This window comes from Pyrus communis, chromosome 14 (assembly GCF_041283825.1).
Source record: "Pyrus communis isolate YQ-2024b chromosome 14, ASM4128382v1, whole genome shotgun sequence".
Lineage (NCBI taxonomy): Eukaryota > Viridiplantae > Streptophyta > Magnoliopsida > Rosales > Rosaceae > Pyrus > Pyrus communis.
In genome coordinates this window covers 25,786,478-25,812,904 of record NC_142578.1, presented here as the reverse complement: position 1 = coordinate 25,812,904, position 26,427 = coordinate 25,786,478, and the positions used below count along the sequence as shown (strand labels likewise).

At 35.6% G+C, this 26,427-nt stretch overlaps 2 protein-coding genes across 2 annotated transcripts; one reads left to right on the top strand and one right to left on the bottom strand.

The window, feature by feature from the left end:
* Positions 1 to 1,760: 1,760 nt before the first annotated feature.
* Positions 1,761 to 4,507, bottom strand: LOC137713864 (uncharacterized). The gene is made up of 3 exons (XM_068453217.2): positions 3,345 to 4,507; positions 2,648 to 3,121; positions 1,761 to 2,414 (listed from the first exon to the last, which is right to left on the bottom strand). Exons 1-3 carry the CDS (start codon positions 3,805 to 3,807, stop codon positions 2,131 to 2,133), a joined length of 1,221 nt encoding a protein of 406 aa, XP_068309318.1. The 5' UTR covers positions 3,808 to 4,507; the 3' UTR covers positions 1,761 to 2,130.
* A 15,740-nt stretch (positions 4,508 to 20,247) lies between these two features.
* LOC137712902 (zinc finger protein VAR3, chloroplastic) lies at positions 20,248 to 23,964 on the top strand. Its single transcript, XM_068452093.2, has 5 exons — positions 20,248 to 20,830; positions 20,916 to 21,033; positions 21,577 to 21,860; positions 22,001 to 22,099; positions 22,195 to 23,964. The coding sequence occupies exons 1-5, from the start codon at positions 20,364 to 20,366 to the stop codon at positions 23,816 to 23,818; spliced, it is 2,592 nt and encodes an 863-aa protein (XP_068308194.2). The 5' UTR covers positions 20,248 to 20,363; the 3' UTR covers positions 23,819 to 23,964.
* The last annotated feature ends 2,463 nt before the right edge of the window (positions 23,965 to 26,427 follow it).

The window sequence follows — 26,427 nt, the reverse complement described above, 5'->3', positions numbered from 1 at the left end:
AAAAATCGATTAAAAATCAGATGGAAGATGGATAAATGATAACATGATTATTTTTATAGAGAGAGAAATATGTGATGATATTGATAATGATGTTGTCATGCAACGCTTCCAAAATATGAAAACGCGTCGAGAAATATTGTAATATATTGTATGTAAAACTTTATAAGTTAATATATAAGTGTGTTTTTTAAGTATATTCTTGAGCCTTTTAATTGTGGTTTTGTTATTTGAGGATGCCGTTGTTCATACAAATCTCTAGCTTCATAGCTGAATGTACACTAGAACTATGGAGGCAATCTTTGATTTTCTCAGCATCAATCACCAACCTTTATAACCTACGTGGTGAGAAAAATATAGATGCTGCTAGTGTGCTAAGAGAAAGCATCTTCTTAACAAGATTTTTTGCAATAGAAAAAGGCAAATCTACAATTTAATGGAATATTATTTTTGTTTTCCTCCATGTATTCTAACCCAAAACAATCAGCAGCACAATTTAAAAGAACAGAAAAGAAAGGGAAAAACATGGCGTGAGAAGCCATGGAGTTGGATGGACAAGCAGAGGCCCTTCACCAAAATAGCAATTGTCTTTTGCAAATTGGAATCTCAAGAGACATGGATAGCTCAGGAGATATCTCTCTCACAAACGAACTGCAACAACAAATTGGAAGCAACGGTTAAATGTTTACCTTCTTTGTACACGCGGCCAATATCCATAATTATCTATTTATATTTCACAAGTAAACGATTATACTGATAATACTGTATTTATTTAAACGGTTATCCATAACTGTAGCCATCAAGTATAAAAGAGCGAATAATTGTGGTTACCCAAACCCTCAGATATTTTGGCCATCCTAGTCAATGCCATGTCAATATAACATCAGGCTATCTCCAATTGAGAGGGCTAAAGGTCAAAAAGCAAAACAAATGGCCTAATTTGCCCAAAACTCATCTTCAACCGATAGATGAGCTATAATTCCATGGAGCCTACCATGCATTATTTAGCCAAAAGGACACCAGCGCCAAAAGGACACCAGGTTGGCTAAGTGTTGCCCTTCTCTTAGCCCTTTGTTTAGACTCAACTCTTCAATTGCAATAATTGATTCAAATTAAATGGGTACATTTAAAAACATCTAACAATAGTTTAATTAAATTAATCAATAAATTTAAAATATAAACTTAAAATTAATAAATTATTGAGGGGACTACGTTTAGTTCATTCGGTTAAATATGATATATATGAGTATGACCTAATACTGTTCATTTAAAAATAATTGTTTCCAAGGCGATAATTATGCACGTGGGCTAAACATATAATTCTAAACAGGACTATGCTTAGCCCTTTCTATTAGAGATGGTTAGTACTATTTCCTCAAACATGTATCGTAGGAAAGAGACTTCAATGACCTTGTGTCAAAGACTATCTCCATGGCCTTCTACCCTACAATGCTATGATGCCGGTGAACTCGTTCCACCCAATCCTAGTATTTTACTATCGTAAGAGAAGTCTCATAGGAGTACTAATAGGTGCAGTTTCCTGTGAAATTTCCAATTACCACATCTGCATACCTCAATTTTTATACATCATTCATGTATGAACTGCATTACTGCCGATAAAAGCACATACCTCACAAATGCAGAAACCATAAGCACAAAAGGAGGAGGTTAGTAAATGCAAGGGCGAGGAAAACATGGTCAAACAAGTAATACCAAAACTCACAAATGACATTGACAGAATTGACATTTAAAACACTAGTCGCTAAAAAACATGGGCACTTTCATTCATTGATTTGAGTCAGTAAGTAGTCTGCAGGAAGCAACTGTGTACAAAATGCCACACAACAAAAACAACATCCAAAGACTCTTACTTTTAACCCACTCTCAAATATTTTTAACCCTCTCCCCTGTTTTCTTTTACCTAGTTTCACTGTAGTTTCTCTTTTGCCTTTTATAGAACTAACTGTACACAAAGACTGTAGAGATTATGCCCCCCTCTCAATTTGCAGACCTACTTTTAACCACATAACAGATATTAAGCTCTTGCACTTTTGCTAAAGTTTTAGGCTTTTCTGGATATCCCGAAACATACTGGAAAATCCACTTCCGCTGGCTAAAAACCCACATCTTTTTTTAAGGAGTGCCTACTCCAAGGAAATCAATGAAATGGATGGTGGTGATCTTCTCATGATGCAGATTTTGATTTTCCCCAGATAAGGACAGATTGGTCCTGGTGGTGGTGACTGAGTCATCCCCAGAAATATCTGAATTTGAATCTGATTGATGGCCAGAAGTATCCACACCCTTCATAGCTGCAGCTGCCGCTCCCACTCCTCTCGCTGGCCCAGTGCTCCTGCAGAAACCATTCCCATTGCTACCAATCATCTTTTTAAATCCCCCATCACTTGATGATGAGCCTGCAACAACAAAAAAGTAATAATAAGTAACAAATATATATTATAATTTTAAATAAACTAATTAACTTATTGTTCTCGCCCAAACTCGGCCCAAACTCGTTTAACTTTCTGATGAGATCCGGTGCATATGAGTTTGGCATAATCCGCACCGACCAATGAACAATTTGGTCATGCATTTGTTATGATTCATTTATAAAGTGAAAAAAGAGGTAACATAAGGAACAGTCACATACCTATATGTGATCCAAAGTTTTGGTGGTGATGAAAATGATGGAACTTGGTGAAAAAGGTGGGAGGAGGTTTGTTTGAGGGAGTGAGGGAGAGATCAGTGCATGTTGAGGCAGACTGAGTGCTGTCATCATTGATGGTGCTTATTGAGATGGTTGATTCAGTACTGGTGGAAGGATTTTTTGGGAAATTAGCAACCACATGAGGAGGAGGTGCAGGAGGAGATGGAGGTGGAGGAGAAGAGGGCTTTCTCCTCTTGAAAACATTGGATTGCTCTCGGTGTCTTCTGGCCATGATCACATGCCAATGGTTCTTCACAGCATTGTCAGTCCTTCCAGGGAAGAGCCTTGCAATCATTGCCCATTTGTTGCCATAGAGTCTGTGGGCAACCAACAGCCTCTCTTCTTCATCCTCACTGAATGCCCTTTTGTTGATCCTTGGATCTAGCTGGTTGAACCACCTCAATCTGCAACTCTTCCCTACAGATCAAAAATCAGATGATGAACAATGTCAAATTAATTAGTTTACATTTTCATAATAAAAAACATGTAAAGAGAAGTGATTTTCCGCACATTTTTTTAACATCCTTTTTTTACATCCGACGGATAGAAATAAACGTGGGTGCGAAAAAGGAGAAAATGAGTGTGCGAAAATCATTGAACTTTGAAAGTAACAAATTCAAAGGGGGATAAAATGGTTTACCTGATCTACCATCAAGTTTCTCAGCTATTATGTTCCAGTTTTGAGGACCATATTGTCCCACAAGTTCTTTGAGCTTTGAGTCTTCAGCTGGTCTCCAATGGCCTCTGGCACAACTCTTAGCACTAGTTCTCCCACCAGCAGGGCTCCTATCTTCATCATCATCTTCCTCTCCAACAAGATTCAAATTCAAAGGCACGGGCCGTTTCAGATCAACCCCAAAAAGCACACCATGATCGCTTATATTTTTCGGTCCCCCATTTTCCAAAGCTTGAAAACTCCATGGTTTGTTGGTTTGCTGGGAGGATGAGGGACTGAAAGGCCCAAGCCCCATTGCAGAAGTAGAAGAACCACCAAAGGTGTTTGAGAGAGAAAGTTGATTAGAAACCGGAGGTGGTGGCAAAAAGTTCAAATCTTTGTATCTGGTAAAACCATCACAATCACTCCTCAGATGTTGAAAACCCATAAGTAACTCTCACTTGGAAAATTAACACACTAAACAGAAATCAGAAGGGTAAAAACCCAAGATGCAGAATTTTGGAAGAAAATGGAAGAAAAAAAGCAGAAAACTTGGGGTGGTTTCTTTATCAAACAGAAAAAGTGCAATGCCACAGGGTAGAACAACAGAAACCAAGACTTGGGTTTTTTCTGTTAGACCACTCTATCTGTTAGATCACTCAAACAAAGGTCTGTTTGGCAGGGAAGAAAGTGAGAGAAAATGCAAGAGAAAAAGCAGAAACCAGAGAAAATCTATTAAACAAGAAAGGGAACAGGAAACAGAGAAATGGGTTTGGTTTGGGAGAAAGAAATAAACAAAAAAACCGCACGGTTGAAATTTGATTCTCTCCTCCTCTCAAAGAGCCAGGGTGCTTATTTTTAAACTGATATCATCATCACACACTCTCTCTCTCTCTCTCTCTCTAATATAGAAAAAATGGGGTGGTGGGATTGTTTGGAAAGCAGGAAAGTCTGTGCTGTTGTGCATGCACTTCGAGAACCGCTCGTGTGGGTGGTGGTGGTGGGGATCCAGCCTCTCTCTCTCTCTCTCACTCTCTCAACTCTCTCTCTCTCTCTCACTAAAAACCGATGCTTTTGAGTTTTGAGATTTTCGTGAGTGTTGGGTAGGGGATTAATGTAGTCGTAGAAGTACTACTAGTTGTACTCGTAGTGCTGCATTGCTTGTCCCATCTTCGTTTATTTATTTATTTTTCTTGTGCGTTGGAAAACCAGAATCTGTTTGTCTGTTTGCGAAACGTTTCTTTTGCCTTGGTTTTCAAAGAACGGAAATTTTCAGCGACCGAAGTCTTAATCTTCATCCCCACCACCTGTCATTGCCCTTCTGTGCTCTCGTACCACCATAACTGAAAATACTATTGTCATTATTATTATTTTTTCCATATATGATACTCGGACTATAAGTACATTTCACGCCAACGAAGTTTGATGTCAATTTCAAAACGGGGGGCACCAAGTTTTTATTTTTCCACTTTGTACTCCCGATATTTTGAAATTTGTTCAATGTACATTTTCCGTCAAATTGTAATCTTTATCATGTTATTGAGAGTCCGAGGCCAATGAAATTTCGGTAACGAAATTCAATAGGATGCTTCTCATATTTACACTTTTTTTTTAGACTCTTTTGGCACTATGATTACAATTAAACAAAATGTGTGAATTGGACGAATTTTAAAACATCAGAGTGCAATGTGAAATAATAAAAAATTCATGTTTGATTTTTGAACTAACACCAAAACTCAACTGTTCTAGAACTACCTATCCAATCATATTCAACTACTTTCTATTTGTTTAAATTTGATTTCCTTTTATTATTTTTCTTCTTTTTCCCCCCTTTTCCTTTGTATTATTCCATATTTGTAAATAGTGCGTGCATGTCCTTGTTGCAGGATCCAACTTGGCAAATTGTACCAGCATAAGCAAAGTGCTTTTTTCATGTTCTTCTGCAAGCAAACGTTTTTCATTCGACCGACTAATTAAGAGTTGAATAGCTGTGGCAGTTTTTTAATTTTTTTTTTTAATAAACGATATTATCTATGCTAAGTTGTGAGAAAGTTGGTTAAGTCTCGTAATGGTAAAGCAATAATGTAGTTCGAATATATTTTTAGACTAATTGTGGCATGTGTTTTACGAATCTCGACGTTGGAATTAAAGGTGATTTCGGAAATAACCGGATTGGAAACAAATTTATCAATTTCCATTCCAAAAATTTGAAGATTCGAAATTTCTAAATTCAAAATTTTCAACGGTGTTGCGTCAAAATATTTTTTGGCAATAATGGCAGATTAAATGTATATGACCTAGAAAAAAATGACAGGTTAGATGCAAATAAAAGAATTATGGAATTTTCTTTGTCTCATTGTGAAGAATTATTCATTCTTCTCATCTGATCATGAACATAAAGCGAGATTTTTTTTTTGCAACAATGGCAAATTAAATGTATATGACCTAGAAAAAAAATGACAGGTTAAATGCAATTAAAAGAATTCTTGAATTTTCTTTTTCTCATCGAAAAAGAATTATTCATCATTCTCATATGATCGTGACAAAAAACGAGTTTTTCTGGCAACAATGGCAGCTTAAATGTATATGACCTAGAAAAAAAATGACAGTTTAGATGCAAATGCAATTAAAAGAATTATGGAATTTTCTTTTTATCATAAAAAATAATTATTCAATCATTTACATCTGATTGTGAACATAAAACGATATTTTTCTTAATAATGAGATGAAGTAAAAAAGAGAAAAATCACAATTTTGTCGAATCTCATGTCTGGGGCCTTTAGGCCGCTAGACGTAGAATTTTATCTCAAAATAACCTCAGTGCAATTTGACAACAACTCTCACTTTAATATACATTTTTACAAACAACCACTTCTTCGATCTGGGACAATTGCACTTATTCAACGATTCCTAAATGCCTTCGGACATATCATTCCTAATATCTTATAACAATCGCTATGTAAAATCACTAGAAGAATTTGCCTCACATAAACATATTTTCACTATTCAGCCATCCAAAGTATAATTGACGGCCAATATATGAACTGTTTTTTTTTTTGCTCTTTTAAGTATCGAGGACCAACTAGAACTGGCTAGTCGACAAAGTTTTCGAAAGATAACTTGCAACAATTTTGTCCTCGCAACGAAATGAAACCAAAACTAAACTTTAAGTGGAATTACGCTTAGGGGATGTTAACCATCGTAATTAACTTAGGTTCTACAACAAAATTAATTGGAAGAATGGGAAGTAGTTCAACTTACTTACAAGCTCATTCAAGGTCCCTTCTCCCATCAATGTGAGATTCGTTCTTAACACACCTCCTCATATATTGCAAATTTTCAAGTTTAACACATGAGCAACACAACCAGGTAACGTTAAGCACGTGTGGCCGCTTGACTACACATGTGGGATAATCTGCTCTGTTACTATGAAGAAATATGGGTTTCCATCATAGAATTTTTTTTTGTCGAAATGATTATAGAACTAATTGGCAATATGAAAACTAACCCACAATCCCTATCCATTAAAGCAAGAGTTGTGTTGATCTAGAGCTTAAGTGAGACTTAAGCCTGTAAGTTACTTAACTCTATGAGAGATTGTTTAGTGTGCTCGGAATATAAGTATGTTTTAAGTATTATTATACAAGTAGAGTGATATTTGAAAAAAAAAAAAAAAAAAAAATCTTTCTACTCGTATGATAATTGACATATCCCCATATTTTGAATACATTGAAAAATCTTTTTCCGAAGACATGAAATGACATGTTCTGTTCTTCTAAAACAACAAACGAAGGAAACCGGAGTATAAGTAAAACCAAAGAAACTTGATTGACAATGCAATGCAAGTGATCGGCTTTAACTTTGCACAACCAACGTCGCCATACCCATCATTACATTTTATTTACCCCAAGAACACTCATCATTGCGTTTCACATTAAAAAACCAAAAAAAATGGTAACAAAAATAAAAGAAAGATAAAAGTAAATCCCATCACACAAAAGAAAAAATCACATCAAGAAAGAGAGTGAGTGAAAGATCTCGTTGTCATTGCCCCGAATCTGCGTAACAGAGAGAGAGGGCAAAGAGAGTAGTAAGGAAAGAATTGAGATTTACTCCAGATCTTTATGTAAGACTTTAGAATCGTAGGTCGAAAGATTTAGATTGTTTAAGAGAAAAAAAATTATATCATTTAAGTTTTTTTATGTGTTTAAGTTGATCAGTTGGATGGATTAATAAGAGTTGTAAAATTAGAATTTGAGTAGTGCGAATCTCTTAATATCGGCCATCAGATACAAAGATTTAGAATAAATCTCAATTATAAAAAAAGCACTAATAGGAATACATTTTTTCTCACTATTATTAAGTGGCAACGATGCTAATCATTTAGTAATTATTATTATATAAGTTCAATGTAATACAATTTTTACATAAATTTCGAAATTCAAAATTTACTTAGCAACGATTAATAAAGTGGTCAAATGGTGAGTTAAAATATTTTCCAGAAAACAACGCACCTTGCAAACGTCTGAGTTTTCTGATACGCACACGTGCGAACGATGAGGGAGGAAGAGCATCGAGACGCAGCGACCGACAACGGTTCATCGGTTTCCTGCTAACGTAAACACAATATTTTAATAATCTTAAAAATTAGATTAGTGGGCTTTTGATTAATTAATTTTTATTTACATTTTTGGCATCAGCATTATTGTTATTTTTAATTTTTTGGTCCATGCTTTCTCCACCGCATCTCCCATGCGCTGCCGTTTTGTCTGTTTCCCGAAACCGTTTGGCTTTTGCGTTTGGGGCTTCCGGTTACACGTGCGGTTGAATCGTTGTCGTACACGCGAACGGTGTTACTGGGGCATGACAATCTGGGGTAACGAAATCTATGAGGATATTGGACGTGGGTCCCGTATTCAAAAAGATTTTTGATCGGCATACAAGATTATACATATCGTTTTATTATACAAATGGTAAGATTTGTGGGTTAAAAAATTAATAACTTAAAACATAAAATTTCTCACTTGAATTTCTATCACAATAAAAAAATTCTTCCGCACTTGGAGAATATGTTAAGAAAGTGTTTGGGGAAAGTGGATGGACGAAAGTACCCCCGTGGTGTTGCGTGGAGGTGTTAGATGGACGAAAGTACCCACATGCCCTCGTCCACAGGATGTTCAAAATCTAATATCATTAGCGGTTGAGTTCATCATGACATGATAATATCATGCACAAGTTTTCTCAGATGGTAAATATCATGAACGCTTTGCCTCTTGTAGTAGGAATCCAAATTTTTTTTCAGGATAATGTCGTCTTAATAATTCATAAAAATAAAATTACATCTTATTTATACTTCAAATTCGTGTCGCTTTTTGTTTTTGAACTTTTTGGAGGATATTTTCTTTCACGTTACGTGTTTGTTTAATATTGAATTTGATAATCCATTAGGGCTAAGGTATTTTTAAAGAAGAAATGGAAATCAGCTTCTAAATTTGTCGAAATTAAAAGTAAAAGTAATGAATTAGTCATGAAATGACCTCAAATTGAATAAAACACCATACAGCTAGTTCATCTAGTTCCACTAGCATAGACAAGATTTAGAAGTTGATATTCGTTTCACTTTCTTTGGTATAACTTGAACTAGTAACTTAATACATAAAATTTAATCTTAGACACTAAATGTGACATACTTACACGTATTGGCATAATTGGTGTGAGATCAGCATTTTCAGTGTCCCCGTTACAAAACTGTAATGATCACAAATATGCACATTGCAATTGGCACAATGTGTTACTTGTGGCAAACTAGGTAACTTGATCCATTAATTTCCAAGTGCATTGCAACAAAGCCTATATAGTTCACGGAATTAAAGTCATTTCTTCAAGCAATAACTTAGGAAATGTGACTTTAATTTTAATGTTAATAATAGTGCGTTCAGTTTGTTATCATGTAGTGTTCAAAAAGTCGTTTAAGTATACATGGCAATGATATAAAATATGTCTTCACACAAAAAAAAAAAGATATAAAATATGTGGAATTATGAATTAGGTCTGTTTCCTTTATAAACAAAAAGAACACAAAGAGCAGCCTTTGTTGAAAAAGAACAACAAAATTAGCTAATGGCAGCAATTACAACTTCATTTGACTGACCCTTTTGAAAAAGAATAACAAAATTAGCTAATGGCAGCAATTACTACTTCATTTGTATGGCCCTTTTTAATAAAGTGAATAATGTTGGCAGAAACACTTTCCCTAATAATCACAAAAACTTTTCTTTGTAGTTACATATAACAAATAAACTTTGTTATATATTGAAGAAAGTTAGAAAAAGTTGAGGTTTCATTGTAAAATTAATTGGTAATATAGAAAGTTAACTTACTTATAAGATCATGCAAGATTCCTCCTTCTATTAATATGAGATTCATTCTCAATATGCTTCCTCACGTGTGGTGAATTTTCAAACCTAACACGTGGATAATGTAGCGGGATGACGTGAAGCGCTTGTACCCGTTTGGCTTTACATGTGGGACAACTTACTCTTATACCACAAATAAAGTTGAGGTTCCACCATATAACCAATTGACAATATGAAGAATAATCCAACTTACTTATAAAGGCTATATAAAGTTACTTCTCCCATCGATGTGGAATTCATTCTCAATATATATTAATCAAACATCAAACAAATAGAAGATTAATTAAGAAAGATAATTAGAAACATCATGTACAAGGAGGGTTTTCACGTTAATGGAGTGCAAAAGTTAAAATTACGTACCATAGAGAGAATCATAGAACTATACTTTATAGTACTGTTTTCAAATACATACGTTTGTGCCAATATGGTGGTAATTACTAATTACCGTGCACGTGATTAACTATAATCAGTAATCAAGGAATCCAAATAGGAGGATCACATCAACATTTTCAACTAATTTCCGTCTTAATATAAGATAAAGACATCTCGTTAACAACTTCGTGATGCACCATGTTGGTTAGTTCTTGGTAAAGATTAATTTGGCTGCTTCATCAACATTTTCAATATTTCCGTCTTAATATAAGATAACGACATCTCGTTAACAAATCTGTGGTGCAGATCATGTTGGTTAGTTCTTGGTAAAGATTAATTTGGATGCTTCAACATGAAAAGTACGAATTAGTTAATTAAATCTTGTATAACAGTAAAAAATAATAATTACACACTCTTCTTCTCTCCCGACACGACACCTGCTTAATTTTATTCGTGTTTTTATTAGATTTATTCAGGTTGATGATCAGAAATAATGAAATAGATGTATGAATATTAAAATGTAACGTGTGATGAGTTATCATTTTCTTAACTAGCAGAGAGCACACACTTTGTGTGTTTGAACAATTTCTCTTGATAAGTGCATATTTTTCTTAATATTACATAATTACTGTTTTGTCATAGGAAAAATAGGTATATGATTGTTATTTTCTCAAAAAATGAGGGTAAAATAGGAAAAATAAGGATATGATTGTCATTTTGTCAAAAGGTACAAAATTAAAACCTCTTCAACTACCCACATTCTCCCACGTTCTCTTCAAAGGCAACCGTTTCAGTTCATTCAAACTATCCAAAAAACATCATGATTTCACTTACGTGTATGAAAAAATGATGGTGGGATAATTTCTCTTAATAAGTGCATATTTTTTTATCATATGTAAATATTTTGATAAAAAATTACTATTTTACCCTCCTTATGTAATTATTGTGCATCAAAAGTGAGGGTAAAATAGAAAAAAAAAAAGGAAAAGTTCAAAAAATACAAAAATACTATTTTACCCTCCTCATGTCAACATTGTGTATCAAAAATGAGGACAAAATTGAAAAAAAGGGGTAAAAAGTTGACAAGGCCTTTTCTCGAATATAAGAATAGAATAGATAATAATGCCTAATTGCCTATCTGTCGACGAAAACAAGAGGGAATAATTACGAGAAACTAATTAGATTAAAGAAATGATTAGTTATCTATACAATTCAGTTCTTGTTAATTTGTTCCTTGTACACATATCATGCCGTTAGCCGAGATTATCTTTAGTCACAATCATAGTTCATATATAGATGTCCCACCCAATGTTCTTTTGTTTGTTTTCTATTCCCTTTTTCTTGCTGAATGATGAGTCGATGACCCTTAATTTGTTGCATGCATGAACCAAAGGGCCTACTATAACTTTTGACCCCCACAGAGACCACGAGCTACAAAAGCCTTTTTGTTTTACTTGGAATAATACTTGGTGGAATCGGTACAATTAACCAAGTGACCAATCCACCCCCACCCCCCCCAAAACAATTTCAAGGAATTCTCTTTGTTTTTTATATGGTTATGGAAAAGATTTTGAGAAAGCGACTAATTAAGATGTGATTTTAATGCTACTCAGTATTCAATGTATGAATATTTTAATCGTTAAATTTTATTTACATAATTGTTAAATCGTATATTTTCAATTATAATCATTTATTTTATGTAACACTCAAAGTTAGTACTATTAAAATAAAAATCACTGGATTAAAAAAATTCTAGATGTAGTTGTGGTGCATGTCACTCTATGATTACACATATGTGTACAATATATCGATGTCTTGGGTCTCCATCAGAAAGATAGGTTGTTATTCTCAATCTCTCAGTCGTCATGCATAGGTTTTATAGTATTAGGTTTAGGGTGTCACCTCCTGCCGACGAAATGAATGGAAACCCTACCCAATTACCAAGCGACCAGTACACATCCACTACGTACTACTGCGATTCATGTCGGAGCTAGTTTTTCTTGAGTGGAAATTTTTCTCAAGAAGGCTAGTTTCATGTTTCTAATTTTATATGCCGTCATTAAGCTTACAATACGAGCAGTCTAATTAATAATACAAATAGAAATTTAGGGAAACTTACAAGGAAAAATAAATCCATAATTCGAGATGAGATACCCTTTACGAAGATATGGAGGTTACAGGTCTCAAAATTTGAAGCCAAATGTAGATTAATTTCAACAAATTAGATAACTAATATGAGCTTGAAGTTTCCTTTGTGACTCCCGGAACTTCTTCGTAGTGGCTTCACTATACAGAAAAAATTATCATGCCGTCACTTTAACGTATAAATTTCGAAGCCGTTTAAACTAATGATGAGATGGGCATTGCAACACAATTGGAACCCTAGGTTCAATTTTGTTTTTCTTTTGATTTATAGAACATTTTTTTACCAAAAGTTTGCACTAAGTGGAAGTTATTTATTGGGTAAATCACATTTTCATACCTCAGGTTTGAAGTCTATTTCAATTCCTTACAATATCTTCAAAACATTTCACTTTCATACCTTAAGTACTATTTTATTTCAAAATAATATCTCCGTTATATTTTCCATCTATTGATCCATTAAATGCTGACGTGGCTGCCACATATATGCCACGTGGTTGCCAAATGTCTGCCATGTGACAAAAAAAAAAAATTTTAATTTTTTTTTTAAAACATGAAAAAAAAAAAAAAAAAAAAACTTGAAAAAGCAAAAACCCATCCTATCCCTGCAACCCCTATTTTCCCTCCCAAGCATCCCAACCACCTCCCTCTCCTCCACTCTCTTCACCTCCCCTCCCATCCAAAACCCCATCCCATCCCACCCAAAACCTGAATTTTCTCACCTAAAAAAATAAAATAAAATAAAATAAAATTGAAACACACAGCAACCCACAGTCTGCAAGAAGAAGAAGAAGAAGAAGAAGAGGGAGGAAGAAAGAAAGAAAAAAAATTGAAACTATCCCTCCCCCCTCCCAACTGACCCATATCTGTAACAACAAGATGAATAAGAAGAAGAAGAGACCCACATCTGCAAGAAGAAGAAGAAGAAGAAGAGGAAGAGGGAGGGAGGGAGGGAGGGGAAAAAAAAATTGAAACTATCCCTCCCGTTCCCCCCCCCCCCCCCCGACCCAGCTCCCTTCCATCCCCCCCACCCAGCGACCCTCCCGCGAAACCCAGATCCCATATCCCCCCCTCCCGCCCAGCGACCCTCCATGCCTAGACCCCTTCCCCTCCCCGCGCGAAGATGATTTATGGGATTTTTTTTTCCCACCTTCTCCTCCTTCCTGGACCCCTTCCCCCCGCCCCCGCCGCGAAGATGATTTCTGGGATTTTTTTTCCTCCTTCTCCTTTTAGGGATGTTGGGATGCTTGGGAGGGAGAAGAGGTGGGTTTCCTCTTTTTGAAGTTTTTTTCTTTTTCAATTTTTTTTTGCCACGTGGCAGACATTTGGCAGTCACGTGGCATATATGTGGCAATCACGTCAGCATTTAACGGATCAATGGATGAAAAATGTAACAGAGGTATTATTTTGAAATAAAATAGTTCTTAAGGTATGAAAGTGAAATGTTTTGAAGATGTTGTAAGGAATTGAAATAGACCCCAAACCTGAGGTATGATAATGTAATTTACCCTTATTTATTTATTTTATTATTATTATTACAAGTGATACTTTGTACTAATCTACACTAATAGAATGAGGTTTGAACTTGGAAAGGAATGTATATTGAGAAACATATATGATACTATTTATCATTGAAAAAAGTTGAGGTTCCATAAACGAATTGGCATATGGGGAGTAATCCAACTTTTTATAAGCACATGCAAAGTTCATCCTCTCATCAATGTGGGATTCATTCTCAACACGCCCTCTCACGTGTGATGAATTTGCAAGTTAAGCACGTGGACAACACAACAGGATGACGTGGAGCATGTGTGACTGTTGGACTTCACACGTGGGACAACTTGCTCTGATAGCATGAAGAAGTTGAGATTCCACCATAAAACTAATTAGTAGTATGGGGAGTGGCCCAACTTCTTATAAGGTCCCTCCTCTCATCAACGAGGAATTCATTATCAACAATCCCATTGTATATCTAACAGCCACATGTATTTTTTCGTTGCTCAATATAGTATGTATTTAGCTCAAGTCATTCCACATTTCCTGAAGGTCATATATAATTCAAAGCCTAACATATAAGTGTATATATTGTCTTTGGCCTCTTGCTCTAAATATTTTACAAGGTGCATCAAACTTCATATATGTGATGATCTATGCGTACCGATTGTTTTGTAAATTCTTATTTAATAATGCTGTTTCATATTTTAGGAACGGGCTTCCTTTGTAGGGAATGTCTCTTGAAATTGTCATCACTAGTGTGATACTTGCCGATACAACCAAACAAAAACTTGGACTCAATAGACTAAGATGTCTAGAGAGGTCAACAGACCAAGGTGGTTACTTAGCAAGAACGAACGACACCAACATGCAACTAATAAGCAATTTGAGTATCCAGGCGACCAAATATTTTGCATAGCAAATATCGATTGTCTGAAGCGTTCATAATTGTTTCATATATGTAGGAATGGGCTTCCAATTGTAGGTCATGTTTCTTGAATTTTATCATCACCTAGTGTGATACTTGCCGATACAACCAAATAAAAACTTGGATTCAGTAGACTAAGATGTCTAGAGAGGTTAACAGATCAAGGCGGTTACTTAACAAGAATGTACGACGTCCAACATGTTACTAAGCAATTAGTGTGTCCATGCGAACAAATATTATGCATAGCCAATATCGATGGTCTCATGCCTTCATAACGGGACACATATGAAATATGTCCTCAACTGGATCCATTCCAAAAAACAAAATCATGCAGTCAAAACATCAACGTATAAAACAAATATTATTTGATACCATCTTAGCTACACACACACACATATGGGCGAATTCAAGCACCATGAAAAGGTTAATTTCTTGACTCTTAATTGTTCTATTCACATCCCTATCACTAATTGTATTTCCAAGAAATCTAACAGAATTAATTTACTATACAAAGACTTTGAATTTATAAGAAAATATTTCAAAGAGCCAAATATGTGCATAAGAAATTCAAATTTAGGTAGGAACGTTGAAAAGGAGGAGCCAAATACTGTACATCTGTACATTTTAGGAAAATGCTAGTGAGACTACATTTTTGTGTTATATATTTATTTGTATACCACATGATGCGGCAAGTGACATGACACATCATATCAATTAATGAGTTTATCTCATTGAATGTTGGTTGTGTATCATTTGCCACATCATGTTGTACATGTAATCTCCCTATCATTACTCTATCTTCTATTTATATGTATTAAAGAATAAGGTAATTTAGTGAAGCATCCATAACCATAGAAAAAAGGCAACTCCGTACTTAAAACTCGGGTATAAAATTTTATGTTGTGACTTGTATGTGTACCCCTTGCTTTGTTAAATATTATCATTTTATGTTGTTTCATATATTTAGAAACTTACTTTAATTCCAAATGTAGGCCATTTTTCTTGACATTGTCACTAGTGTTAGATACTCGCTGATAAAACAAGATAAAAACTTGGCTTCAATATACTCACCAAGATGTTTACAGGTTAACAGATCTAGGTGGTTACTTAACAAGAGCCTACATCTTCTTGATAAAATATACATATGTTCGAGTGTTTTTACGAATAAAATATGCATATGTTCGATATTCTCAACCTTTCAGATGTCCTTGAATCGATTCCATTTCTAACGAACTTGTCGCCTGCATATATAAACGATAAAACTATGCATGGTTCTTCACAACGATATAGTTATATAAAAGGGTAAGAAATTCGGGCAAGTCACATAAGAGATTACCAAGAGTGATTTGGTACTAACTCGTCGTTCAAAAAATCAAATCTAAAATTACATATTCATTTTCAATAAAAAAGAATATCATTAAATTGTTGTGCCAAGTGAGAAATAAAACCTCTTGATAGTATGACATAAAAGAAAGAAAGAAGAACAAAGAGAAAGCTTGATGAAGCAAAAGTAATCTCTGTGTATTAGCTTCAATACAACAGTAGTACAAAATGATCTCTGTCCTCACTACTAATACAAGGATAACTACCTTTCTTACACTATAAGCCAATGTAACAAATCCTATCCAAACTAATGATGACATGGCAATCTTATCATAATCCAATCCTATTACGACTTGAGAAGCTTATCAAATATGCCATGGCATATGATATGGCATTCCTATAAGTCAATATAGGTCAACATCTTCCATCAATCTCAATTAGGGTAACCAAGTTTAGGATTGCAACAATTTCAAACAAAGGTAAGACTATGAAATCCTTTAGTTAACATATCAATAGTCTGTTCATCAGTAGGCTAGTATTTAATATGAAGATTGTGGTAGCAAAAATTCGTTGTCTTCAATCTTGACGAATGTATACCTACAAAACAATTAATACCTTCAATCAAAGCCAAAGCCACACTCACCCACGAGGTGTTTTGGGGGAGGGGGTGGGGTTGGATAGTGGATCTTCAATGCCTAAGTCAATATCTTTGAAAAGAGTGAGTGTTTATGGCTTGTATGTGTAGCAAAAAGCTTACCAAGATTTGATGGAGATGAGGTATTTATAGGGCGGTGACCTGCCTAGGTGTAGGTTTTTGCCCTACACCTGGCGACTTCCCATTGGCCAAGGTTAATTGTGTCATCTGTAGGATAGATGAGGTTAATATTTTGGATTAGGAGATAATATCTTGGGATGATGATGGGAGCATCCTTGACTGTGATAGGATTCCTTACTTGATTGAGTTGATCTTCAATTGTGGAGTTATTAAAGATAGGATTTGGTGATTAATCTTATCTTTAATGCCTTTCACTTTTCCACGCCACGAGCATGGGAGATTTGAGCAGTCGTCGTCCGCTGCTTGGACATCTAGAGATGCTAAGCTACGCGTGGGAATATTTGTGTGCCCTACCCATGCAATGAGGGAAATCTTGTCTTCTTCAGGAAAAAGACTATATGTCATTTTTGAGATTTTTGGGAATATTTATGGCTCCACAAAGATCCCTTTTATGAACTCTCTCTACAAAATGAAAATCTATATGAAGGTGTTTGATCCTTGAATAATAAACTTTATCAAATAAGACATAGCATTCCTATCAGTCAATATAGGTCAACAAAACCAAGCATGTTAGCATTTTGTTTTGCATGCAAAACCATGCATGTTAGTTAAATCGTCATCAAAATTTTATGAGGAAAATTAATGAAAAGTTAAAAAAAAAATTCTTTTTTAATGAAAAATCATTTTTAAAGGTATAGTGAATAGTATAAAAAAAAAGGTATACATGTGATTTTTCGTTAAAAGTGAACAGTACATAAAGTGTTTTGTTAAACCTCCCTTTTTTATATAAACATTTTTAGTTTAATTAGAGTTATACAATCTCAGATGACAGATCATATATGAATGTAAACTGTGGGCCAAGCTAACGACCAAGATGTCAGCTTCTTGACTCTTGTTCTTCACATCATATCCCTGATTGTATTTGCAAGAATCTAGTAGCATTAATATATAGCCATCGAATTGATACATATAAAATATGTTCATAAAAAAATCATTATATGCACAATAATTAATATTTAGGTGGAAGACGTTGACAAGGATGTGCTCAAATATTTGTACACTTGCCAGAAGCCATGGCACTACTCTTAGTAGCACGAGTTCTGCGTAGATACCTATGCAGAACTAAACTAAGCGTTTGGTTTTATATTATTATTCAAAAGCTTATAGTTACAAAACTACAATCTTTGTCATTTACTTAAAACTCGAATTTTATAATCACTATCATCTCAATAATGTGGGATAATTATATTCCATTTTAAATATAATATGTGTTTATTGAATGTTATATACCAAACCTGCAGTCGTTTTCACGATTGTTACTTGATAGATAGTTGCCCTAGCTAAAATGATAACAACCTCCTGAGATGTCCAGGTGGTATCACCAACCAATCAACAAACATTTCCATTTCTCAGTTGTTTATGAAATTTAAACTCGAGATTTTCTCCAACAAAATGGAGGCTTTTATAATCCCAAATAAATTATGGGTAACAAAGTGGTATACTTGATTTGGTTGAGCATACACATAGGTTTAATCTGCATGGTTTCTCAAAAAAGGTTGGCAAATAATCATTAGTTAATGATATTCAGTCTTCATTTCATCAAATGAGATTATGCATGAAAACTTAATAGACGAGAGCGTGATAATAAATTACGAAATTTCTACTCTACTCCGATGCATGACATTTATTGGAAGAACTGATAGCTGAATATAAGACCTTAAATTCAAAAACTAAAGATCTAGTTGTTAAGAATTTCGATTATACAACGCACAGATGCATACTAAACAAACTCCAAATCAACCCAACTCAGAAAACCAGATGACCTAAAGGCATGGGCAGTCACCATGCACTCATTTGGGACTAGGGAGAGTCACAACTTACAAGACGGTGGTACTTGTGTGTGTTAGTGACACCTTTTGAGATTGGTTGGGGGTTTGCCTCTTTTGTAGCCAAAAAAGGACACCAATCGCAGCCTTTGTTGAACCAAAAGAAAAAGTGGCTTTGGGGCATCAACATTTGCAACTAAACTCCCTTTTTTGACTACTTCCCCTTTTGCAAAGGAATTAACACACTAAAAAAATATGTGACAAACCCCCAAAACCACTATGAACTCAATTTCCATGCTACAATAATATTCATCCGATATGTTGACTATAATAATATTCATACGATATGTTGTTTTGGTGACCAAATGATCAAAGAATGCATCGTCACTCACCGTGAATTTGATATTAATAATGAAGAATTAATAGATGAGCTTTTGTTTTTAATCTCTAATTTTTAGTATCAAATTTCATAATAAGTGACTGTAAATTTTTAGTCACCTAATGACCAAGAGAATGTAGCTCTATTATTATTTAAATTCGACATCACTTAGTGGTCTATATGTTTGCACGTGAATGATGTATTTGCCGACAAGTATCCTTCCTACTTTACCTAATAAAGTCATTGTGTTTGAAGACATTTGTAAAAGAATTCACTCAACAATGTAAGGAATATGTTAAGCTATTGTTTTTGCTTTTTTTTAGAAAAACGTACATTAAATTGTTAATTGTTACAGAGGAGGGGATAGGTGGGAACGAACTCACATTGGAATGCATATGCACGATTGTTTTTCATCACTGTAGTAAAGTGTCATCTGCATGAACATGATACATCAACACTAATTTGTTTTGTATCTTTTGTGTGGCTGCCAATTTTCATTTCAAACAAGCTCGATTGGATCGCCTCTATATGTTGGAAATTTTGTATTTTGGATCCTTTTGATGTGGGTTCGAAGGAGTTGGCCATGTAGTGTTACTAGTGTAGTTGACGAACACCAAGGCCCAATTACTAGCCTTCATTCAAATTATGGGCTTGGGCTTGACCTTGGCTCAGTTAACTTTTTTTTTTTTTTTTTTTTTTTGTTTTGTGAACAACTGGTATTAATTTACTACAGTTGATTAATATTATTCTTCTCAAGTGTCTTAGGTCTAACTTATGAGAATGACGAGTTAGATATCTAATTGATATAATTTATTATGTAGCTTAATCTAATTCCTCTCCTCAACGCCCAATTAAGAAAAAAAAAAGAATTGAGGTCTTAATTTAATGAGTACATTTTACTCACCATCTTTACTTATAATGTAGTGTCATCATATCTATACAAATGTTGAACATGTGGCTAATAAGCATTTGAGTTAGAAATCTGGTTGGATTACGGAGGAGAAGAACTTGACTCAATCTCTACCCATCGGAAAAATTTATTGGATACGAGCAAGTATTGACCTAATTCTAACGCCTCGAATTAATTAAGTTTCAATCGAGTTCAAGTTAAGTTTCGGTTGAGTTCGAATTGATGCTGCCCAAGTTACATCCCTATTTTAATTGGAGAATTATATTGGGCTTACTTTTGTTGTTTATTTGGGCCCATTATGAATCCAAAAGATTAAAAAAATCAGAAACCTCAGAAAAGCTATTTATCCCTGCAACCACATTTCCATCCCCGACCCCAAGCAAGTAGGGTTTATCATCTCCCGCTCCACCGTGAAACTCCCATGCTACTCCACTTCTAAATGGGTGGCGCCAGCAACCGATTCTTCACCCTCCTCTCCACCACCACCACCACCCACCCTTTCCACCGCTTCCCTTCTCTCCTCCGCCTTTCCCGCCACTCCAAACCCCCACTCTTCGCTTCCTCCTCCCTCTCTTTCCTTTCCCACCGTCACTCCCTCTCTTCCCGCCCCACCTCCTCCTCCGCCTCCGCCTCCCCTTTCCCTCCCAATTCCTCTCACCATTTCCATTCCCATTCCCACTCCCCCGTTTCCGCCGCCTACCCTTCTTATACTGATTCCGCCCCTTTAAGACACTCGCACCCTTGGCCCGAGTGGTCCCACTTCCTCAACTCCCTCTCCGCTGCCGGCTACAACGGAACCAACGGCCAGGATGAGTTCACCGCTGTGGTCCGGGATTTGCCCGAGGAGTTCATGCTTGCTGCGAATGTTTGCTTGGCATTCGCTAGGCAAAGAGCTGGCCTTTTGAGGTAATGTTTTATATGCTTCTCTCTCAATCAGTAAAAGTCTCGAAATGTTTACCAATGGATGAATTGTGTGTGGTTTTCAATGCAGGTTGCTTTCGAGGCGGGATTTAGAGGTTGTGGTGGAGAATGGGACGCCATTTCTGTTTCAGAATGGCGATGATTCGGTGAGGCGAATGAGATTGTTTCTCGGCCAAGGCGATACCAACGTGAGTTTTCATTAACTCTGTCAATGCTCCTGAATTTGTTTTTGGTGAAATGGTTTGTTCAGACACTGGATTGATCAGATACAACAAACCTATAAGGAAGAAAATCTGGTAGACAAATATGGTCAAACAAACATTTTTACTACAGAAATCTATCTTAAATTGTAGCGTTCGGTAACTTTTTAGAGCAAACATATATGGCCTTCCCTAAGTTGGGCACTTTGCGAAACCACCAGAGAAAGTAATGTGTTCCACAGAAGTACAAAAGCTGATGTTCTCTAGGCAGGTTTATTATGTTAAAACCGTTGAGCTGAAAATTTTCTGTAAACTGAACATTCCAGCCGAATTGAATTTTGTTCTATGTTAAATTTGATATAACTGCATTAAGACCACTTGAGTTTCATGTGGTTTGTCTAAATTTTTACCATTATGACTTTCTACATGATTTGGATATCTTCTAATTTCTCGGTTTTAAATGAAGTACATTTAAGTTACAAGTTGCTAACCCAGTCAATGTTTATGCTCTATTTGCCTTCTCCATAACAGGCCTTGGACATTGATAAAGCACAAATGGTTGATTTGATGAGATTTATTTTGAGTTATGCTAGCGCCCCTGTTTTATCGTCGGACAGAAACAATCTGTACAATAGAGAAATTGTTGAATTATCTGTTCGTACTCTGTTGGGTGAAATGGCCAAGCTCTGCTTTAGCGCTCCAGATTTGAACTTTATTGGGGCAATGCAGAGTCGATCCCCTGATAACTATGGAGAATCTGTTAGGCCTTTTGGAAGAACTATTGAAATGAAAAGAGGTGATTGGATTTGTCAGAGGTAGAGTCCCTTTTTTGGCCTACTATCTTCATTTATATTATAATGCATTTTGTATGAAATGATTCGGGGCTATAGGGATAGTTTAATGTACATTATTTTTCTTTTGTTTATTGTTCATATGAGATTCTGTTGATGAGCAGGTGTAATTTCATGAACTTTGCAAGAAACATGAAATGCCTGGAGTGCAAGGAGGCTCGGCCAAAGAGACAGCTGACTGGCAATGAGTGGGAGTGCCCTCAGTAAGCATTGCTTGTTTATTAAATCTCTTTTTTTGGTTCTGGTAATTTTTTTTCCTTTACTGATCAATTCATGATGAAAATAACTTCTTTCTCAGATGTGATTTTTTCAACTATGGTAGAAACATGGTATGTTTGAGGTGTGATTGTAAGCGCCCTGGAGAGGTCTCACTTGATTCCACCAAAAATAGGTTAGATATGGGATATGAAAATGTGGGTGATAGAAATAGGGCTGAAATCGATAGCAGGCTGGCCGCTAATGAAGAGAAGGCACAGCGGTGGTTTAGTAAGATTTCTCAGCTAGACAGCGCTTCAGACATGAGCAATGCTGTATCTGATGAAGATTTTCCTGAAATAATGCCACTGAGAAAAGGAGTAAACAGATTTGTTGTAAGCACTAGGAAAACGCCATTAGAGAGGAGGCTGGAAAATGCTCAATACCAAAGAAACGTGGATAATGAGGGCAATTATCAAGGCAAGGATCTTCAAGCTGGGAGTGCGAATAGGTCACTTGGTCGTACAGCCAACCGGACTTTAGATGAAATTCTTGGCCGTGCATCTGTTCCTGAATCAAATAATACAAGTACCAATCCCAGACAAAATGTTAGAACTGACGCTCCCTCTTCCATGCAGAGCTCAGTTTCCTCAGAGTATGGACAACCTAATGGGGGCAATTCCAATTATTCCCAATTTGTGCCATTACCCGAGGATAAGTTTGCCAGGAAACCTGAGAATTCAAGTGTGGAGGAGAGTGTGCAGCTGTCTGAGAAGCCTCCGGAACAGGCTGGGAGCAAGGATGGCGAAAGAGATCAAGCGGAAAAATCTGAGAGATGGTTTAAGAGGGTTGCAGAGTTGCACGATGTTACTGATCTTGCGAGCGCAATTTCAGATGAGGACTTTCCTGAAATTATGCCGATGCGTAAAGGAGAGAATCGATTTGTTGTCAGCAAGAAGAAAGATCGGTCTTTGACTACTCCGGCATACAAGAGACGTTCAGCTACTGAACAAGCTGGCAATGCCATTTATGTTCCCTTCGTACCCTTCCCACCCGACTATTTTGCTAAAAAAAATAACCAGCAGACAGAAGAGACAGATTTGACTAATAAGACTGCTGATGAAACAACTACAACTATGATCCCAGATAACAACCCTTCAGACAATATGGTTGATGCTAGACCTGGGAAGCTGAATGCTGATCATGTTCAACAGATGAAAAATCAGCAAAGCAGTGTGCCAAGCTGGAACTCAGAAAGTTCGGGACAAAGTCAGCTCAAGGATTCTGCCCGCAATTTTGCTAATTCTAGCCCAAACAGCACGGATAGATTGAACAGTGGATCTTCAGGGAAAGAGAATTCTAACCAGACAGCAAGTTCGACATGGAATCCACCACCGCAACAGTCCAATGATCAGAACATTAGGCAGGGCTGGACTGGGAAAAGTTTGGAGGGGTCAGCAGTGAAGGAGCCAGATCCTTTAGATATGTCAGAAGAGGCAAAGGCGGAGAGATGGTTCAAGCGCGTTGCGCAGATAAAAGACATCTCAGAGCTGAGTCAGATTCCTGATGAAGATTTCCCGTCAATAATGCCAATGCGGAAAGGGGTGAATAGGTTTGTTGTCAGCAAGCGGAAAACGCCGTTGGAGAGGAGGCTGACATCTCCACAATACAGAAAAAATCTTCCTATTGTAAGCTCTGATCCAGCAAAGGAAAGAGATGGTAACTGAGAAATCACAAAAAGGACTTCCTCTTCATACTTTTGCATAGTTGTATTTTTCATAGGTTGCCTTGGACAAAACTTTGGGTGCATTCCAAACAGTGTATAAAGATATACATTTCTTCTAGTTATGCAATTGTCCAGATTGGAGCTAAATGCATTTTACATGTTGAGACATGGACGAACACTAGGTGAGGGCAATTAGTTGTGGACTCTCTTCTCCCTTGGAACTTAATTTTGATCTTACTGTGCCAACTGAAATGTAAAAGTCATCACTTTACTCTTTGAAACTCAAAATTTGGCTTATTTTTAGCTACGTTTCTTGAAACTTAATGTTCATGTCATTTTGCCTCCTAAAACTCAAAAGTCACCACTTGAGAGCTCATGTGGATGTACTTTCAAAATGACTGAAAGCGTTTGTGGTGAAAATGTTTTTGGAATCGACCCTTAGAAAAAATGGAAGTAAATCCTGGAAAAGAAACACATAACTGGTGCTTCTTGCAAATAAGTCCTTACTCTAAAAGCGTTCTCAATCATTTTAAAAGCACATCCAAACGAGTCCTTACTCTTTGAAACTTAAAAGTATTTTTCACCTTGACTTGTGGACGTTCTCTTCTCCCTGAACTTTAAAGTTCGCCCTCTAAAACATATTTGGGACCCACCATTCAACAAGACTGTGTCACGTGCCAATGAATTTGATTATAAATCTCAACTATGTGTTAACATTCAACAATGAAAAAAAATATTAAAATTGAGTTTTGTAGAGTAAAATGACGAAATTAACAGAAAATGTTATAAATCTCCACTATGAGTTAATAGCCTACATAATGGAATTAACATAATTAAGGCAACGTGGAGCGAATTTTGAATTTTATAAAGTAAAATGACGACTTTTGAGTTTTAGAAAGTAAAATGAGATTAAAAACAAATTTAGTAAAAGTTAAGGTCAAAATTTTCCATGACGTCTAATTATCTTTAGTTGGATGAAAAATGTGCAGATCCGGCTTCTTTGCCCTCTCACTTCCCATACACTTTCATTCTCTCTTATTTTGTGCGGTCACGGTTAATCCACTTTAATATTTTATATTGATTTTTTTTTATAGAGATAATAAGATAAAAAATAATAGTAATATAAAATGTTAACGTAACTTAATCGGGACTACACAAATAAGAAGAGATGGAAGTGTATGGAAAGTGGGAGTAGAGAAGCCAGGACATGTGCTCCCACATTTGTGCTGTCATCTGTGCTTGGTACTTCTTTGTTTGTACCACATAGCATAAGGGGCTACAGGAAAACACGTTGCGCCCATGGCACCACATGTTCCATATTTTGCCACCACTCATAAGTTCAGAACATGTTCGACCCATGGCACCACATGTTCTATATTTTGCCACCACTCATAACTTGTGCAACATTTTTAAGAAAAAGCATTTGTAAGCTCGTTTCAACTAAATCAGCATGTGAGAATGAGGCAATTCTTTTTTTTTTTTCCTTTTCCTTTTTATTTTGAAATTCGATGATACAAACATCTATTTATGATCAAATAAGAAAATAAGAGATAAGTTCTATCATGTTTTAAATGAGGATAAATAGAGAAAAGTAGAAGTGTGGAGTTTGTATTTACCTGCTTCAGTTTCTCCAAAAAAAATTTCTGATTTGATGTAAGCTTTGTTTTAAACACCTTCGAAACAATGACAAGTCTATATTTTTTTTCGTAACACATGACAATTCTATCTTTTGATTTGTATTAAACAAATCAGAATGTCCATATTATATGTAAATAGCTATAGCATCCTGATAATTATTAAGCAAATATTTAGGACTTCTGGTATATAAGCTAGCTACTATCACTATTTGTCTTACATTATTGGCATCATTGTCACCCCTTGAGATTCTATTATAAATACTTTTATAAACTTCACTTCTCATTTTTTTCCTTCTAATATAATCCAATCAATTTTCTTCAAGTGCTGCATAAGAATCAACTAAAAATTGTTGGAACGACCTTTCACCCTTTTAACAGAGTGTCCAACTGTGAGACTCTTTTTTCCTAAAACTAATCAGCTATGAAAGCTCTCATTGGTACTCTCCCTCTTTTACATTTATGACCTTTAAAATAATTGTTCCATTCTAAATCAGATTTATATTCATCTTCGTCATAGAGAAAATAGTAAATACATGAATTTTAGATTCAACTTTATAACCCGTTTTAACCCTCCATCTTTAAACTCTATAACAATATCTGTATTCGAATCAAAGAGGCTTATATCCCACTATCTAACAAGGAAAAAGATTCTCTCCGAATCTTCTTTGTGGGGATCCGAAAGATCAATTAATCATGTCCGTTTATCATATAACATGAAGTCATAAATCATTTAAAATTTAAAATTTAAGATTGAATATAAATAGTACATAATGAAAACTGATCGCACGATGTACGATGAACGGACATGATTGATTGATCCTCCGAATCCCCACAAAGAGGATCCGGAAATGATCATTTTTCATTTTTTTAAATCATATGACGTGGTTGTTAATGATTGAATTATCATTTAAATATTTATTAACGTACTTATTTTTTTATTAGTGACACTGATACATCGTATGATTTGCAAATG

Coding starts and splice junctions, on each gene's coding strand:
- LOC137712902 (XM_068452093.2), top strand. CDS start 20,364: ATGGGTGGCGCCAGCAACCGATTCTTCACCCTCCTCTCCACCACCACC. Junction 20,831..20,915: donor CAAAGAGCTGGCCTTTTGAG/GTAATGTTTTAT, acceptor TTTTCAATGCAG/GTTGCTTTCGAGGCGGGATT. Junction 22,100..22,194: donor AATGAGTGGGAGTGCCCTCA/GTAAGCATTGCT, acceptor CTTCTTTCTCAG/ATGTGATTTTTTCAACTATG.
- LOC137713864 (XM_068453217.2), bottom strand. CDS start 3,807: ATGGGTTTTCAACATCTGAGGAGTGATTGTGATGGTTTTACCAGATAC. Junction 3,122..3,344: donor GAAACTTGATGGTAGATCAG/GTAAACCATTTT, acceptor TTTGATCTGTAG/GGAAGAGTTGCAGATTGAGG. Junction 2,415..2,647: donor AAACTTTGGATCACATATAG/GTATGTGACTGT, acceptor TTGTTGTTGCAG/GCTCATCATCAAGTGATGGG.